Source organism: Anomaloglossus baeobatrachus, chromosome 1, assembly GCF_048569485.1.
Source record: "Anomaloglossus baeobatrachus isolate aAnoBae1 chromosome 1, aAnoBae1.hap1, whole genome shotgun sequence".
NCBI classification, from domain to species: domain Eukaryota; kingdom Metazoa; phylum Chordata; class Amphibia; order Anura; family Aromobatidae; genus Anomaloglossus; species Anomaloglossus baeobatrachus.
In genome coordinates, this window is record NC_134353.1 from 821,115,875 (window position 1) to 821,132,453 (window position 16,579).

The 16,579-nt window shown below is 40.8% G+C and overlaps 1 protein-coding gene across 7 annotated transcripts in view; it reads left to right on the top strand.

The window, feature by feature from the left end:
* The window catches only part of MCTP1 (multiple C2 and transmembrane domain containing 1), a 1,233,450-nt gene that overhangs the window by 615,887 nt on the left and 600,984 nt on the right, over positions 1-16,579 (top strand). For all 7 annotated transcript variants that reach the window (XM_075325086.1, XM_075325091.1, XM_075325087.1 and 4 more), the window contains one exon: positions 8,825-9,011. In XM_075325086.1, the coding sequence (XP_075181201.1) occupies positions 8,825-9,011 (187 nt within the window). The remainder of the gene's footprint in view (positions 1-8,824; positions 9,012-16,579) is intronic.

Below are 16,579 nucleotides of genomic sequence, written 5' to 3' on the forward strand. Positions count from 1 at the left end.
CCTGCAGACTTTGCAGCATGAGGGCAGGCAGCAGCCATCTTAGAAATCCTCTCCAGCCCCGAGCCTCTGGCAAAGAAGTCAGATACCTTTCTAGGGGAGCTCCGGAGCCCAGTTTTGGACCGCCTCATCTGATCCCAGGGTGATACTGAGTGCCTGGAGAAAGATTCACCGCTGAAGGAACTTCGCCTGAAGTCGTCAGAGCTCCTGGATTATGTGACCAGCACCATGCTCTGATAGGCCACGCCCCCCTGCCCCTACATTATGATACTTTCAGGTTAGGTGGCAAAAATCTGGTACTACTTACCTATATAGTTACATAGGTTGACAAAAGACCTAGGTCCATCTAGTTCAACCTTCCTCCACAATTATACATTTTTGTCACAAAATCATTTATAAATGACAATGTTTTGTGTACTGAGGAAATCATCCAGCCCTTTTTTAAAAGCTGTTATAGCATCTGCCATTACTACCTCTTGCGGTAGGGCATTCCACAGACTGACTGCTCTACCTGTAAACTAACTAACTGTAAAGAACCCTTTCCTATTTAGCTGCCAAAATCGTCTTTCTTCCATTCTCAATGAGTGCCCCCTGGTCCTTATTCTCTTTGGAAGGAATAAGTCATGTGCCAGTCCTTTATACTGATCACACATGTATTTATACATATAAATGAGATCTCCTCTGCGATTGTTTTTTTTCTAAGCTAAACAAAGCTAACTTTTTCAACCTCTCATCATATGGGAGGCCTTCCATCCCTTGTGGTAGTCTAGTTGCCCGTTTTTGAACTGACTCTGACTTCTTAGTATCCTTTTTAAAATGTGGAACCCAAAACTGAATCCCATATTTTAGATTGGCGTTACAAGTGATTTATAGAGGGATAACAATACGTTGAGATCACTGGATCTAATCTCTCTTCTTATACCCCTAAAATAATTATTAAAATATAAAACACCTATCTCCAGCATGTTGATTTTTATATAGCAGTTGCTGCTTATATCCCTACCCATCCATCTCATTTTCCGATGCTGTTATAGAACTTGAAAAATCACCAACTGAGTAACTTTCACAGAAAATTTACTAACTTCGGCTCTCTGCTTTTGCTGTCGGGAGCTGTGTGCTTGTTTAAATGCACTGTTATGTCTATATATAAATACAGTGATAGCAGTGCAAGCCCCAGAAAAAAACAGTCATAGCTAAATATGTTACATCAGAACTTGTGCTGATCTATATAGTTCTACTAATACTGCAGTTCTCCCAGAAACCAGGAAGTAAGGCGCCTGCATAGCTCTGAGCTGCTCAGGAGACAACTTCAGAATACCCCTTTAGCATTTTACCAAATTACAGTTCTTTTGCTTTCTACTTGTAAGATGACATATGTGCAATATCCATGGAAGTGTATACTTATATGGAATATTTCTCTATATTATGGTGTTGTATTGATACAGTATATAATGTGGCACCACTCAGGATCCGTACTTACAGAGGCCTAAAGCGGGCTTTACATGCTGCGACATCGCTAGCGATGTCGCGAGCGATAGCACCCACCCACGTCGATGGCGTGTCACGGGGTGATCACTGCTGTAGTGAACAATATTGCTACGGCAGAGTCACACTCAATTACCTTTTCACCGACGTCGTTGTGGCCGCCGAACAATCTCTGTTTTAAGGGGGAGGTTCGTTTGGCGTCACAGCGGCGTCACTAAGCGGACACCCAATAGATGCGGAGGGGCGGAGATGAGCGGGCGGAACATCCCTTCCACCTCCTTCCTTCCTCATTGCGGGTGGCCGCAGGTACAGTGATGTTCCTCATTCCTGCGGTGTCACACATAGCGATGTGTGCTGCCGCAGGAACGACGAACAACCTGCGTCCTGCACCAGCACCGATAATTGGGATTAGAACGATGTGTCAACGATCAATGATTAGGTGAGTCATTTTGATCGCTAACGGTCGTTTGTGCGTTTCACACACAACGACGTCGCTAACGAGGCCGGATGTGCGTCACGAATTCCGTGACCCCAACAACATCTCGTTAGCGATGTCGTGGCGTGTAAAGCCCGCTTTAAACAATCTATGGTATGTCCAGCAATGATTAGCACAAACAGTGGGATAACGTAATTAATCCATATTATAATATTTTACCAAATATGAACCTAGGAGATAAAAAAAATAAATAATACTTTTTCCATGAATTGTGTAATAAACTACGGTATTTAGATTTTTCCATTATAAATTTCCATATGTAATTTAGCCAAAGAATGCTGTATTTTAAGGCAAAAAAAAGCACACAGAAAATACAAAAGTTTGCAGTCTATTTTTTTCAGTAATTGGTCATAGTCAGTCATTAAAAACCTATTTATTCCTTTATTCCATACTTACCCCAGTCCCATGGCCTTGAGGTCACTTCATTATTTTTAGTTCCAAATTCAATTGGCATTTATATGAAAAACAAGGTTTGCTATACATTAAGTGTCTGAGAACGACTGTAGGAGAATTCACATTAAAAGGTAAATCATTTCAGCTAGGGAAGAAGCTGTGCATTGCTCGCCTCCCTTCTCTACAGTTAAATGAGTTTTGCCTCTGCAATTGGCATGGTCTTGTAGTAAATTGTCTGAAAAAGGTACGCATTTTCTTACTTAGCCTATGTTCACATATCTGGAATGAGTCTGTAGTTTGCGCTGGTATTTTTTTCAGTTGTGCAATGCAATGCTCCCTTTGAGGCCCCCTTCACACGTCCGTGAAAAACACGCACGTGTGTTACGGGCCGTTTTTCAGGTCCGTGTCCCGTTTTTGTGTCCGTTTTTATGGTCCGTGTGGCACCTGTGTGAATTGCGTATGCTAGCAGTGTTTGTGTGTAGAACGTCCGTGTGTGCGTGTGGAATTAACGTGTATGTGTACGTGGAATGTCCGTGTGGAATGTCCGTGTGTGTGATGCACAATGTCGTTTATAAATGTCGGCTGACAGCAGACAGAGTTGCGCGATGAGAATGAACTCGGGTGAACTTCACCCGACTTCATCCTCATACCGCGGCTCTGTCTGTGTCGAGTACTGATTAGCGGTCACCTGTGAAGGATTCACCGGTGACCGCTAATCCCCCGAGTGACTGAAGTTTCCCCCCCTCTCTCATACTCACCGTTCCTCGATCCCCGGCGCGGCGCTGCACGGCATTCACACTGCTGCGGCGGCTTTTACTATTTTGAAAAAGCCGGCCGCTCATTAAACAATCTCCTATTCCCTGCTTTCCCCGCCCACCGGCACCTATGATTGGTTGCAGTGAGACACGCCCCCACACTGAGTGACAGGTGCCTCACTGCACCCAATCACAGCAGCCGGTGGGCGTGTCTATACTGTGCAGTAAAATAAATAAATAAATAATTAAAAAAAAACGGCGTTCGGTCCCCCCCAATTTTAATGCCAGCCAGATAAAGCCATACGGCTGAAGGCTGGTATTCTCAGGATGGGGAGCTCCACGTTATGGGGAGCCCCCCACCCTAACAATATCAGTCAGCAGCTGCCCAGAATTGCCGCATACATTATATGTGACAGTTCTGGGGCTGTGCCCGGCTCTTCCCAATTTTCACCTCCCGTGGAGCTGTCGGGAGCGGCGGTGTCTTCTGCAGCTCCTGTCACCTCCATGCAGCAGAGCTGGATGCGACGCTGGACCATCCTGGATGACGCCGGACATGGAGGGCTTTTTCGGGCTGATTAAATTGTTGAACCAGGGTATATGTGTGTGTTTTTTATTTCTAATAAAGGATTTTTTCTGGTGTGTGTGTGTTTATTTACTGTAATTTACAGATTAATCATGAAAGGAATCTCGGGGAGACGCCTGACATGATTAATCTAGGATTTAGTGGCAGCTATGGGCTGCCATTAACTCCTTATTACCCCGATTTGCCAAAGCACCAGGGCAAATCGGGAAGAGCCGGGTACAGCCCCAGAACTGTCGCATATAATGTATGCGGCAATTCTGGGCGGCTGCTGACTGATATTGTTAGGGTGGGGGGCTCCCCATAACGTGGAGCTCCCCATCCTGAGAATACCAGCCTTCAGCCGTATGGCTTTATCTGGCTGGCATTAAAATTAAAATTGGGGGGGACCGCACGCCGTTTTTTTTTAATTATTTATTTATTTATTTTACTGCACAGTATAGACACGCCCACCGGCTGCTGTGATTGGGTGCAGTGAGGCACCTGTCACTCAGTGTGGGGGCGTGTCTCACTGCAACCAATCATAGGCGCCGGTGGGCGGGGAAAGCAGGGAATAGGAGATTGTTTAATGAGCGGCCGGCTTTTTCAAAATAGTAAAAGCCGCCGCAGCAGTGTGAATGCCGTGCAGCGCCGCGCCGGTGATCGGGGAACGGAAAGTATGAGAGAGGGGGGGAAACTGACCGACAGACTGTGAGAGAGGGACAGAGAGACCGACAGAGAGACCGACCGACAGACTCAGGGAGATTGACCGACATACACAGAAATAGAAAGAATAGCCGACATCACTAGAAATAAAAACACCAAACGGACACGGACTATAGGTAGATGCATACGTGTTTACTAACGTGTGTGCACATACCCATAGACTTTCATTGTGTCCACGTGTGCGTGCTCCGTGCAGATAACGGACATGCATCCGTGCAAAACGCAAACACATACGGATCACGGACACGCACACACGGACATAATGAAATAACGCATGTGTGACCACAATCATAGATTAACATTGGTGCACGTTTGGCCGTGTCTCCGGTATATACGGAAACGGACCAAACACGCACGTGTATCACGGACGTGTGAAGGGGGCCTAACATAGAGTGGTTACCACTGAAATTAAAAGTTGCGGGACTCCATGTATGCGATTTGATTACTTGCTGTCACAAGCCATCTAAACTCACCCGGCTTCACTCAATAGAAGAAAATTGAGAAAATCAGGAGAAGACTAGTAGGCATGTGACTGCAAGTATACAAAAACATACATGCGGTCACATGACTGCCCATCAGCTTGGAGAATATAGGTGAATCTTGACAGTATGCGCATCACACACTATCGTGATTTGGCTGTATTCAGTTATATAGAGTCATAGCAGACTTTACATTTCAGCTGGACAATCCTTTTTAAATGGGAAAAATCTAGAATGACACATTTTCTAAACACCAATATTACAGTTGAGCAACAAGATTAAAAATCTGATCCAGTGGCCGAGTAAGTATTTCGAGGTTTCCGGACCATAGGCCTACCATCCTCTTCCAATATCTCAGGTTCTGATTTAGTAGGTCTAGTGTGACTTCTTGGCTGTGGCGCAATGCATGCATGCCGTCAACCCGAGCCAATACATTATACAATAAATTGTCATCAACTCTTTGTAAATGCAATCAGATTAATTTATTTAAATTTCTATGACCATAAGCGAAGATAACATTAGCATACCGCAAAATCATTAGCTCATTTAAAATAGGAGATGTGGGGTAATGACATTAATGAAATAATGAAATACACAATTCATGATTGGAAGGTGAAATTTCCAAAAACCTTCCACACATTTATTGGTAATTTTAATGAGAAACTATTATTACATGGCCCAATGTACATAAGAAGTAACTAAATAACTAAATTTATGGCACTTTCAAGTTGGGCACCTTCTCAGGTATGAAGGGAAGTGGAGCCTGGCAACGTTAGGAGACTACGGCTGGACAATCAAGAGAGATGCTCCAGAGCAAGGGTCCCCAACTCCAGTCCTCAAGGCCCACCAACAGTGCATGTTATCAGGATTTCCTTAGCATTGCATGGGTGTTGGAATCATCACCTGTGCAGATGATTAAATTATCACCTGTTTAATACTAAGCAGACCCTGAAAACATGCACTGTTGGTGGACCTTGAGGACTGGAGTTGGGGACCCTTGCTCTGGAGCATCTCTCTTGATTGTCCAGCCGTAGTCTCCTAACGTTGCCAGGCTCCATTTCCCTTCATACCTTTTCTCAATAGCAGCAATGTACTGATGCAATATCTCACCATGTTCATCACTAACGGCTGCACAGTTCTCTGCGAAGAAGTTGAGGTGGGAATGGAGAAAATTAATCTTCAGAGATGTATACCCCAAGCTTGTGGTTTCACATAAGCATTTTATCCACCAGCTCTTTGCAATTCGACGCACTCTTGTTTCCCAAACATCCTGAACAAACACTCTTAAAACTATTCCACTCTACCTTTTCGAAAGCCTGAAGAACATCATCAAACTCAATTTCCTTGTAAAGATCTCTAATCTTTAAACTAACAAAGATGCGCTCCTTAAACTCTGCATGACTTAATCGAGGAAATTTTGATGTCAAGTACTTGAAACCTTCACTTTATTGTTGCATGGTCTTTACAAAGTTTTTCATTACTACTGGTTTGATGAGTAGCAGTGGAAGTAAAATTTTCTTAGAATCAAGCAATGGTTCATTTTTGGTACCAGGCTTTTTTAATATACTGAAGCTTACTAGCCCAACCATTTACTGCATTATAATTCTCCACGATCGACACTTGTTAAAATAAAAACTAGAGCTAATTATCAATTTTGTCATTTTTGTTTTTAGCAGCCTCAGATCTATAGGAATTAGCTACTTTTGTTCCATTTACAATTTTGTTGTTGAATAGGGAATCAAAGAAGTGTCATGTATGCCGGTTTATAAGAGCAGGCTCACAGGGCTCTGGTCCGGTAGCCACGGAATACCGATGGCAACTGGACCAGTTTCCTGTGGATCTTTTTGCTTAACTCTAAACAGTATGTATGTGTTCTAATACATAATAGATGGGAGAACATGGGCGCATGTTATATACGATAAAAACATGTCTCCATAAGGCCTAAAATCTAAAATAGTCCACGTTTGAATTAACATATATTACTGTATAGACTGATTTTTTTTATATCTAATATATAAAGCTGAATGTGTGTATGTATGTGTGTATGTATGTATGTCTGGGAGTGGCATCTGCACCATCGCAGCTACAGCCACAAAATTTTGCACACTCACGTCTGGACCCTTGAGAGCGTCATAGGCTATGTTGTGAGGCGAAATTTTAACCCTGCACATTCCAATTTACCAATCAATTTTGCCATTATATACATAATGGGGAAAAAGGGAAACGAAAAGTGTATCCACACAATCACGCCATTTTGCACAGACACCTCATGTGACCCAGGGAACGTCGTAGACTATGTTTTGACAGGAAAATTTAACCCCGTACTTTACAGTTACTCTCCAAAAAACATGCCTCCATTAAAGTACATGGAGCCTGGAACTACAGGTTATTAGTAGGAGCTGTGATTGGTTGCTATAGGAACAAAAGACATTCATAGTATAAGAAGCTTATATGTGAAGTAATAAGATGTCGGTGGGGAGACGGATAGAGAGAGACAGAGAGAGAAACAGACAGAGACAGAAAGGGAAAGAGACAGAGATAGAGACAGACCTGGAAAAAGACAGACCTGTAAAGAGACATGTGGAAAGAGACAGACAGACATGCAGATGGGGACAGAGACAGGCAGACAGGGAAGGAGGAGACAGCCAGAGAGACAGACAAAGATAGATAGGGTAAGACACAGACCTTGATATAGACAGACGGGGAAAGAGACAGAGAAATAGAGACAGACAAGGAAAGAGACAGACAGAGACATGCAGGCAGGGAAAGAGACAGACAGGAAAAAACACAAAGAGACGGGGAGACAGATGGGGAAAGAGACAGACCTGGGAAAGAGACAGACCTGGAAAGAGACAGATGGGGAAAGAAACAGAGAGATAGAGACGTACAAAGAAAGAGACAGACAGAGACAGGCAGATGGGGAAAGAAACAGACGGAGAAAGACAGACGGGGAAAGAGACAGACCTGGAAAGAGACAGACCTGGAAAGAGACAGACGGAGCACATTACTTGGCCAATTTAGTTAAATCTGTGTGGAATATCTGTGGTGTTGAAATATATGTTGGGAAATGCTTCTATTAGCTTAGTTTTTGCCTTTTAATAATTACATTTCTATCTATTTGTTTTGTGGTTTTTGTGTGCACAATACATTTTTGTTAATACATTCTATTTTGTTAACAGCAGTTATTAACCTGGGCGAAGCCGGGTAGTACAGCTAGTATATATATAATTTTCATTATATTTTGTTTTTTTATATGAGCAATGTGAGCTAGACGGCAAAAAATCTTAAAGGTATTACACGTGTTTCATTTTTCTACTTAGCGCTCAGATGCCGAAAAATATCTTCATGCAGAAATTTGGAAGTTGACTCGACACAAGCCATTGAACATATGAAGTTAGGAGTCAAGTTATAGTTTTTTGCATGAAGAATTCGTGGTCTGTACGTGATGTTAGGGAATGCCACATCTGTGCGATGATAATTCACAATCTCATCTACAAGTACTGAAATCAGAGTTGTTGCAGTATTTGTATTCCAGATTTTCCCCGGTTTATTATATAACATTCGCTGTGCATCTGATATACAGGGTTGATCCTATTGATTTTTTCCCAATACTGTAAGAAAAGATCCGGCATCTCTGTATAGTTCAGAAATGGGAAAGATCCGTGCTTTATTCTCCTTACATTCTGAAATGAAAGGGCTTTTCAATTTCTGTCCGTGTACATGGTTGGCTGAGCTGTATTGCTATGAGCCTTCCCTGGTATTGTGTGTGAATTATACTTTAAAGACTAAGGGTAGAGAGCCTGGAAATATGCATCTTATTCTCCGTCTCAGAGTGTGATCTTTCCTCTTCTTGGCTTTGTCCACATTACATTAGGCCCAGTTTATTTCACTTGGTGCAGAGAACCACTTGCTTATTCCACACATTTGTTTCCAGGTGCCAGGTTGACCTGTCGGCCTTAAGCAAAGAACAAACTCACAAACTGAAGCTGAATCTGGAAGAAGGAGAAGGTTGTCTGGTTCTTCTAGTGACTCTGACAGCCTCAGCTGCCATCAGTGTCTCCGACCTTTCTGTCAGCTGCTTGGAGGATCAAAAAGAGCGGAAGGAAATTCTGCGGAGATATGTACGTAATACCAATTAGCTGTCTATCAAATAGTGTTTTATGGGCTAGCAAACCCTGATTGGGCACTATTAAAGAATATTATATAATGCTATGTAGAAATATGTAAACTCGTATATAATGAATTTACTAATTACAGCAAATAATACTAAAATGATGTGGGTGTTTTTTCTAAGGAAACGGTATAAATAGTTTAAGTGGTAAATTGTATAGTTTAGTTTAAAAGCATGTGTGATTGATAGATAGATAGATAACTGATGATGATGATCAGTATAATACAATGTATATGGTGGAACAAAAAATTTGTCAAATGTAAAAAAAACAAACCAAAAACTGTTCAGACTCTAGGGGTGATCAAGTCAAAGAGGCGGTGTGATTTTCAGGTTTTAATGGTTAACAAATGCCAGGAATGAATGAATATAAATATACAGAAATACAGTGTGTATATGTATATATATATATATATATATATATATATATATATATATATATATATATATAGTGTAAATACACATGAGTATTTTTCTGCATATACAGGGTGAACCAAAAGTAGGTGGAGAACAGGTGGAATAGGGTCTGTGTTAGGGATTGGGGGTTCTGTTAATTCATGGATAATTACAATTTAGTGAGATCATGCTGAGCAAAATTAGAGAAAATCCAATAGTTTTAGATAAGATTGTGTGGACCGATGATGAAGCTTCTTTCCGGTCATATTAACAGACATAGATGTCTTTACTGATAGAGTGAAAACATGCATTTATCATTAAAGCAACCACTACTAAGCCAGCCTGGTGACACTGTTTTGGTGGTATTTCAAGTTCTGGTGGTTTAGAACCAATTTTTTTTTTTTATAGAACAGTTACAGGTAATACGTATCTTGAAATTATAATGAATCAAGTTCCGTCCACCTACTTTTGGTTCACCCTGGGTGTGTTTGTATATATAAATATGTGTGAACCGAAACGTCGCCACTGAGCGATCAAAGTCCTGGTTTTTACTGCAATTATACTAGAAGTGCTGCCTCTTTTTGTTATATATATATATATATATATATATATATATATATACATTTGTCATTTACTGTTTGTTTTTTAATAGTTTGTACTAAGAAAATAAATGTGTAACATATACAGTACATTTATATACACACAATTTTTACAAGCACACTTAAACATTCAATAAATTAAATATTTGTATATATTTGTATATAAATGGATATTATATATATATATATATATATATATATATATATATGTATATAGGTATGAATATAAATGGATATAAGTATATATATATATATATATATATATATATATATATATATATATATATATATATATATATATATATATATATATATAATTTTGATAAAATCTACTGTACGGTTATGTATTCTCTCAAAGGTTTCCTTAAGTTAAATCAACAATATCTAATAGCAGATTGCATTGTAAGGGCTACTAAATTTGAGGAATAATGACCCTTGATTTTCCATAGTTAATCTTCTCATCACTCTTTAATTTTCGGGTGTAGCATGGTGTACAGTAGGAGCAGACCTGTCTCCGGCAGTTCTGCGTGTAGGACACAGAGTGGAGCTCTAATACCAGTGTATGGATTTGGAGACTATCATTGGATTGGATGTATGAGAGAGGAGAAATAGCTATTTCCACTTAATATCACAAAGCTTTTATAGTACAATAGTGCAGGTGTTTAGACGGCTTCTCTAGACACTCAGCCATTAAACCAAACTCTGCCTAACAAAGAGACGCTTAATTTTTCTTCTAGATTATAAAATATTTCTACTCCCTGACTGCAGCCCTTTCAATAACTGAATTTAATAAAGATGTACCTTATCAGGCAGTGCAGATAACATGAAGTGCTGGTACTAATGCCGTACAATATTCTTCAAACAGATTAGCTGGATGTGCGCCTCGGTTAATGTATTCAAGCTATCTGCAGTGAATCAGCTGTCGGCTAATGCTTGTACAACTCATACACCAATAGCGTTATCATAAACACGCTTAAATAGAGTGACTTAGCACTGCTAAACAAAACCTTTCATTCAAGGAAACTAATAGAGACTGAAGTCAGTGTATTTAGCTACTTGAAGCGGATGTATTATAACAGCAATCATGCAGCTTTTAGTGCCCCTACCCGCCTCCCATATCAGAGCATGCGGGATAGCCTGCAATGGCATAGGATTTAGGCTAAGAGCCTGCTCCTTGGTTATCAGAGCCTTCTGTAGACTATTTTTTTTAGTTTTTTTTTATTTTAATTTAACCTTTTTTCCTGGTCAAGGTCACATTGACAGAGAGCATCTTCTGAAGCACTTTTTGGCCTTGTTGAATAATGCTGTAAATGGAAATCAATGAACACAGGTTTAAAGATGTTGTCAACTACTTGGACTACACATTTTCAATCTGCGTGTTTCCCCCTTTAACACTTTTCTATTCACTTCCGGTACCGATGTTGTTCCAGCTGTGTTGGCCATGTCTCTCCCGTGAGCATGTAACAGTGTTATGTCATGTGACCCCTGCAGCTAATCAGTGGCTGCTTCACTCTGTCGACCTTCAGAAGTGAGAGACCAGCAGCGCTCACTTCTTCCGGATGTAAGTGATTTGTCCAAAAGCAGGGAGAGTGAGGCGACCGCTGATTAGCTGTAGGGATCACCTGGCTTAACACTGTTACATGATCACGGGAGAGACATTGCCAACACCGCTGGAACAACACCGGTACTGGAAATGAATATAAAAGTGTTAAAGGGGGAAACATACAGATTGAGAAGGAGTAGTCCAAGTAGTTGACAACATCTTTAAACCTGTGTTCATTAATCGTGATGTAACACTGTTACACAATCTCAGGAGAGACAGTTCCGGAACCTCTGGAACATCAAAAGTAAAAATAAGTGTAAAGGGGGAAACATACAGATTGAGAAGGGGTTGTCCTAGTAATGGATGACCCTTTTAATAACTGCTACCGTATAGTGATTGATCTCATTTATATGATATGATGCCTGAATGTGGCGGTATGTCGTTCTCTAGAGGGAGAATGCCTCTTTAATAAAGTCTAAAATTGTATCTAAAACTTTTGTGTGGCTCTATGTGACATCAGAGGTGCATGAAGTAAAGTATAGCTTTCAACAGTTTCAGTAATACAGATTTATAATGTTGTTGTGTGTGGGACCTTAAAGTTAAAGAGGTTGTCCACTACAATGTATAGTTGATTGATTTAAAGCTGTGAAATAAGTCTTTTTCAATATACCTTCAGTTTCCAATTCTGCCTGTGGGTGGCGCTATTGCTGTCCACTCACTTCCCATCGGGCTGCAGTGGCCTCTAATGTCCGGTGATGCCACGTCAGCTTCCAGAATTGGTAGTTGATTCGGCATCACCAAGGTTTGACCCAATCTCTCTGAGTTACTAGGCTATGGGTGGAGTTTCACCACACATCACAGACCAACATCGCTCTTGCTTGAGGCACTCTGTTAATGAAAACAGTAAAGACTGTGCGCGCAATGCTGGGCTGCAACATGCGGTAAAACTCCCACAGCCCAGTCATTCAGAGAGACTGGGGCTTGTCTCAGGGATGGTCAATTTCCAATTTCGGAAGTTGATGTGACATCACCAGACATCAGAGGCCGCTGCATACGGGGGTCACATGATGGGGACTGTGCGGACAGCAATGGTGCCGCTAACAGGCGCAATTGGAAATAGAAGGTATTTGGAAAAATACTTTTTTCACAGCTTTAAATTGATGTGGCTACTATGCATTGTAGTGGACCACCTCTTTAAAGAGGTGGTTCACTACATTAGTGGCCATATTATTGTGAAACTCATAGGGAAGGCTTTTCTCAAATACCTCGTGTAGTACATTCTGCCTCTGAGCAGCGCTCATCCCCATCAAGTGACCCCCGGGCTCCGTGACCTATGAGATCCAGTGAAGTCATGTCAACTTCCAGTTGAACCGACATCACCGTGGCAGGCCCCATTTTCTGTGAGTGACAGGGCTGTGGGCGGAGTTTCACCGCAAATCACAGCTGACCATCACTACTGCTTGCGGTGCTCTGAGTGAAGGATGCTGGGCTGTGATGAGCGGTGAAAGTCCTCCCATAACCCAGTTACTCACAGAGACTGGGGCCCGCCTTGGTGATTTTGGGTCAACTGGAAGTTCATGTGACATCACCGGATCTCGGAGGTCACAGATCCCAGGGGTCATGTGATGGGGATGAACGGACTGCAATAGCGCCACTCAGAGTCAGAATGTACTACACAAGGTATGTGGGAAAAGCCTTCCCTATGAGTATTACAACTATGTGGCCACTAATGCTGAGTAGTGAACCACCTCTTTAAGTAACTACAATGAATTTTTGACGCTGTGTATTTTCACTGCACAAAACAACATTTTATAGTTCCAGCAAAGTGGATAGGACTTTTAGAAATCTCCTGCCCTCTGTGCTTTTTTTATGCAGTATAAACTGACCTGCGTTGCATTTTTTAATTCCACAACATGTCGATATCTCTTGCGTGTTCTATGAGTTTTATGTATTTTCCCCATAGAATTGCATTAGATTTGGAAAATCCGCAGGTAATAGATGTGTATGTGTTTTTGGTGCATGTCCACAGCAGAAACTCACTATAAATAAATGTAATTACACATGCCCCAAATATATGCAATTAAGTAAATAAGATTATCCCATAAAAGTGTCATATGCTTTAATGTGTCTTTCAGGTAAGCTTTCTAAAAGGTTATTCCCGCTTGAGCCGCTTATGGCAGGGATGGGGATAGCTCAGTTTAGGCTGTGATCACATAAAGTGTAGCTATATAAAAACCAAAGGGCGGCCGAGCTACAATGTTTCTGTGACTCCTATAGAAATTATAGGGGTTGCCCGGGACTTTAACATTGATGACCTATCCTCAAGATAGTCATCAATGACTGATCGATGGAGGTAAACGAAATGAAGGGGTGCACAGCCTATAGTAACACAATGAGTGCTGCCTAATGTGTGCAAAACAACAATGCACAGAGGAGAAAAAGAGCACACATAATTCAGGCGCACATCAAAGAATATTGTAATCATATATATTTTTTATTTTTACGAGAAAAACAGTCTATTAGGTCCATGAAAAACACACACAATAAAATCATTTAAAACCATACAATACAAGACACTGCCTCTATAAAGTGACTCCGGGATAATAAACCTAGTCAATATAAGACAGATATAATATCAAAATTGTACATCAATTGATTCTCGAAACCACAGATCTAAGGTAAGTAGTGATTATTTGCATGCAGAAAATAAGCTCTACTGGTGAGGTAGACAGTTGTGTATATATATATATATATATATATAGATACGAAGTATGACACTATCGTATATGTACTGTCTTATAACCATATCAAAAGACAATGGAGGAGGTATAACCAATACCAGGAACAGTTGATTGGCAACAATATAGCAGTGTGAATTAATCATAGAAGTGCATATCAAATATATATAGAGCTTGTATATAAAAATAAATAAATAAATTAAAAAAAAATTAAATTTATAATAGCAGCGATTGCTAAATAAATAATACCTGAGAAACCATCGGTATTTAGCTTTAGAAAACAGCGATGATCGATGGAGGTGAGACACTTGGCACCCTCACCAATCAGCTGCTCACAGTGCCATCGGCGGCTCGAATTAGTCAGTTGAAGAGCAGCCCAGCACTGCTCCGTCAACGGAATAATGGCAGCGACTGGGTACTTCTGATTAGTGGGGGTGCCGAGTGTTGCACCCCCACTTTGATAATTGGAATTTGGGGTAATGCAGTTTAAATATGCATTCACGTCTTAAACGTCTGCAGGTCAAATCAAGAGTCAAATGTCAGGCATGCATGCAATATTAATCTACAGAGGCCAGAGATGAAGACGGGTCCAAGTAGAAAAGATGACTACTTTATTTAAGGAAGTACAGGAATAATATAGGAAGCCACTTGAATAGAATCCAATAATACGTGACACTTCTTCTATTGGTCAAACGGCAAAAAGAGCTTATTCTGAGATATATATGAATATGTATTTCATAATTTTATAGTAAGCTCATTCAGCATGAATCACAAAAGTCTTATGACGTCTGAGTACAGACATGGGCGCGGTAAACAATTAAAATGCCATTTTGAGTCCTGTTTTGGAGATCTTCATATAATTCTGAATACTGTCCTTAACAACTTATCAGACATTGATGACCTATCCTAAGAATAGATTATCACAGTTGAAGTCCTGGACAACTCCTTTAATGGCAGTTATAGAAACATTGTGGCTGTTATTGAAGCTTCACCACCTGGAGCCAAAACCATGAAAGGCTGTGGTAAGAGTTACCACTTTTGGAACATTTAAAAGAAATGTTTATTTTAAAGTAGTTGTCCACTATTCTGACAACTCCTTCTCAATCAGTGTTTCCCCTTTCAAAATAATAACCCCTACACTCACCTCCGGTGCTGACGCCGTTCCAGCGGTGACGGCACTCGCTCTTCCAGGATCTCGCGATCCCAGTGGTTAATCAGCGGTAGCTTCACTCTCCCCACTTTCAGACAAATCCCTTACATCCAGAGGTGCTGCTACTCTCTCTCTTCCTTGAGATGTATGTAATACATCTAAAGGTGGGGAGAGCGCGTGCCAACACAAGAGGTGAGTATAAATGTTATTATTTTGAAAGGGGGAAACTTGAAAATTGAAGAGGGGTTGTCCTAGTAGTGGATAACCCTTTTAAAGAAAAAATAAAATGTCCTCATAATTCTTTCAGAAATTTACTATTACAACAAATATATGTGCAGCTTTGTATTTTGGGCCATTTTAATTATCTACTATTGATTGGTAAAGGTTCTACTTTCCTTTTTTTTACTATTTTGAAATTGCAGAGAAATATCATCCCACTTTGACTTTTGTTACTTTCGCAATTGATTAGCTTCATTATAAATATTTTATTAAAAAATCCCATGGCATTAAAATAAAATAATAACATTAAAATAATAACTCTGTTAACAAGTTGAAACTAAAAACACTTAAGAATGTGAGGATTATTGAAGAATACAGGATTTCATCTTGTAGGACAAGAATCTGTGCAAATGATTGCAGAATGTACAAATAAAAAGTTTATGTATGTGTGCTGTTTGAAATTAGTCAAGAATAGTCTAGATCCCACAGCTAATAAAGTGACAATGATATCAATTTTCCAACATGTTGTAAAGAGTAGCCAGAGTGGTTACTTACATTTAACCCCTTTCTAACATCTACCATACACGCAAGTGCTATGTCGCCTGCAGGTGTATAGCGTGGCTGTGTCAGTTCAGATTACTGCTGTTTAACCACTTAAGGCCGCTTTACACACTGCGATATCGGTCCCGATATCGCTAGCGTGGGTACCCGCCCCCATCTGTTGTGCGACACGGGCAAATCGCTGCCCGTGCCGCACAACATCGCCCTGGCCTGTCACACATACTTAGCTGCCTAGCGACGTCGCTGTGACCGGCGAACCGCCTCCTTTCTAAGGGGGCGGTCCGCTCGGCATCAGCGACGTCACTGAGCGTCCGC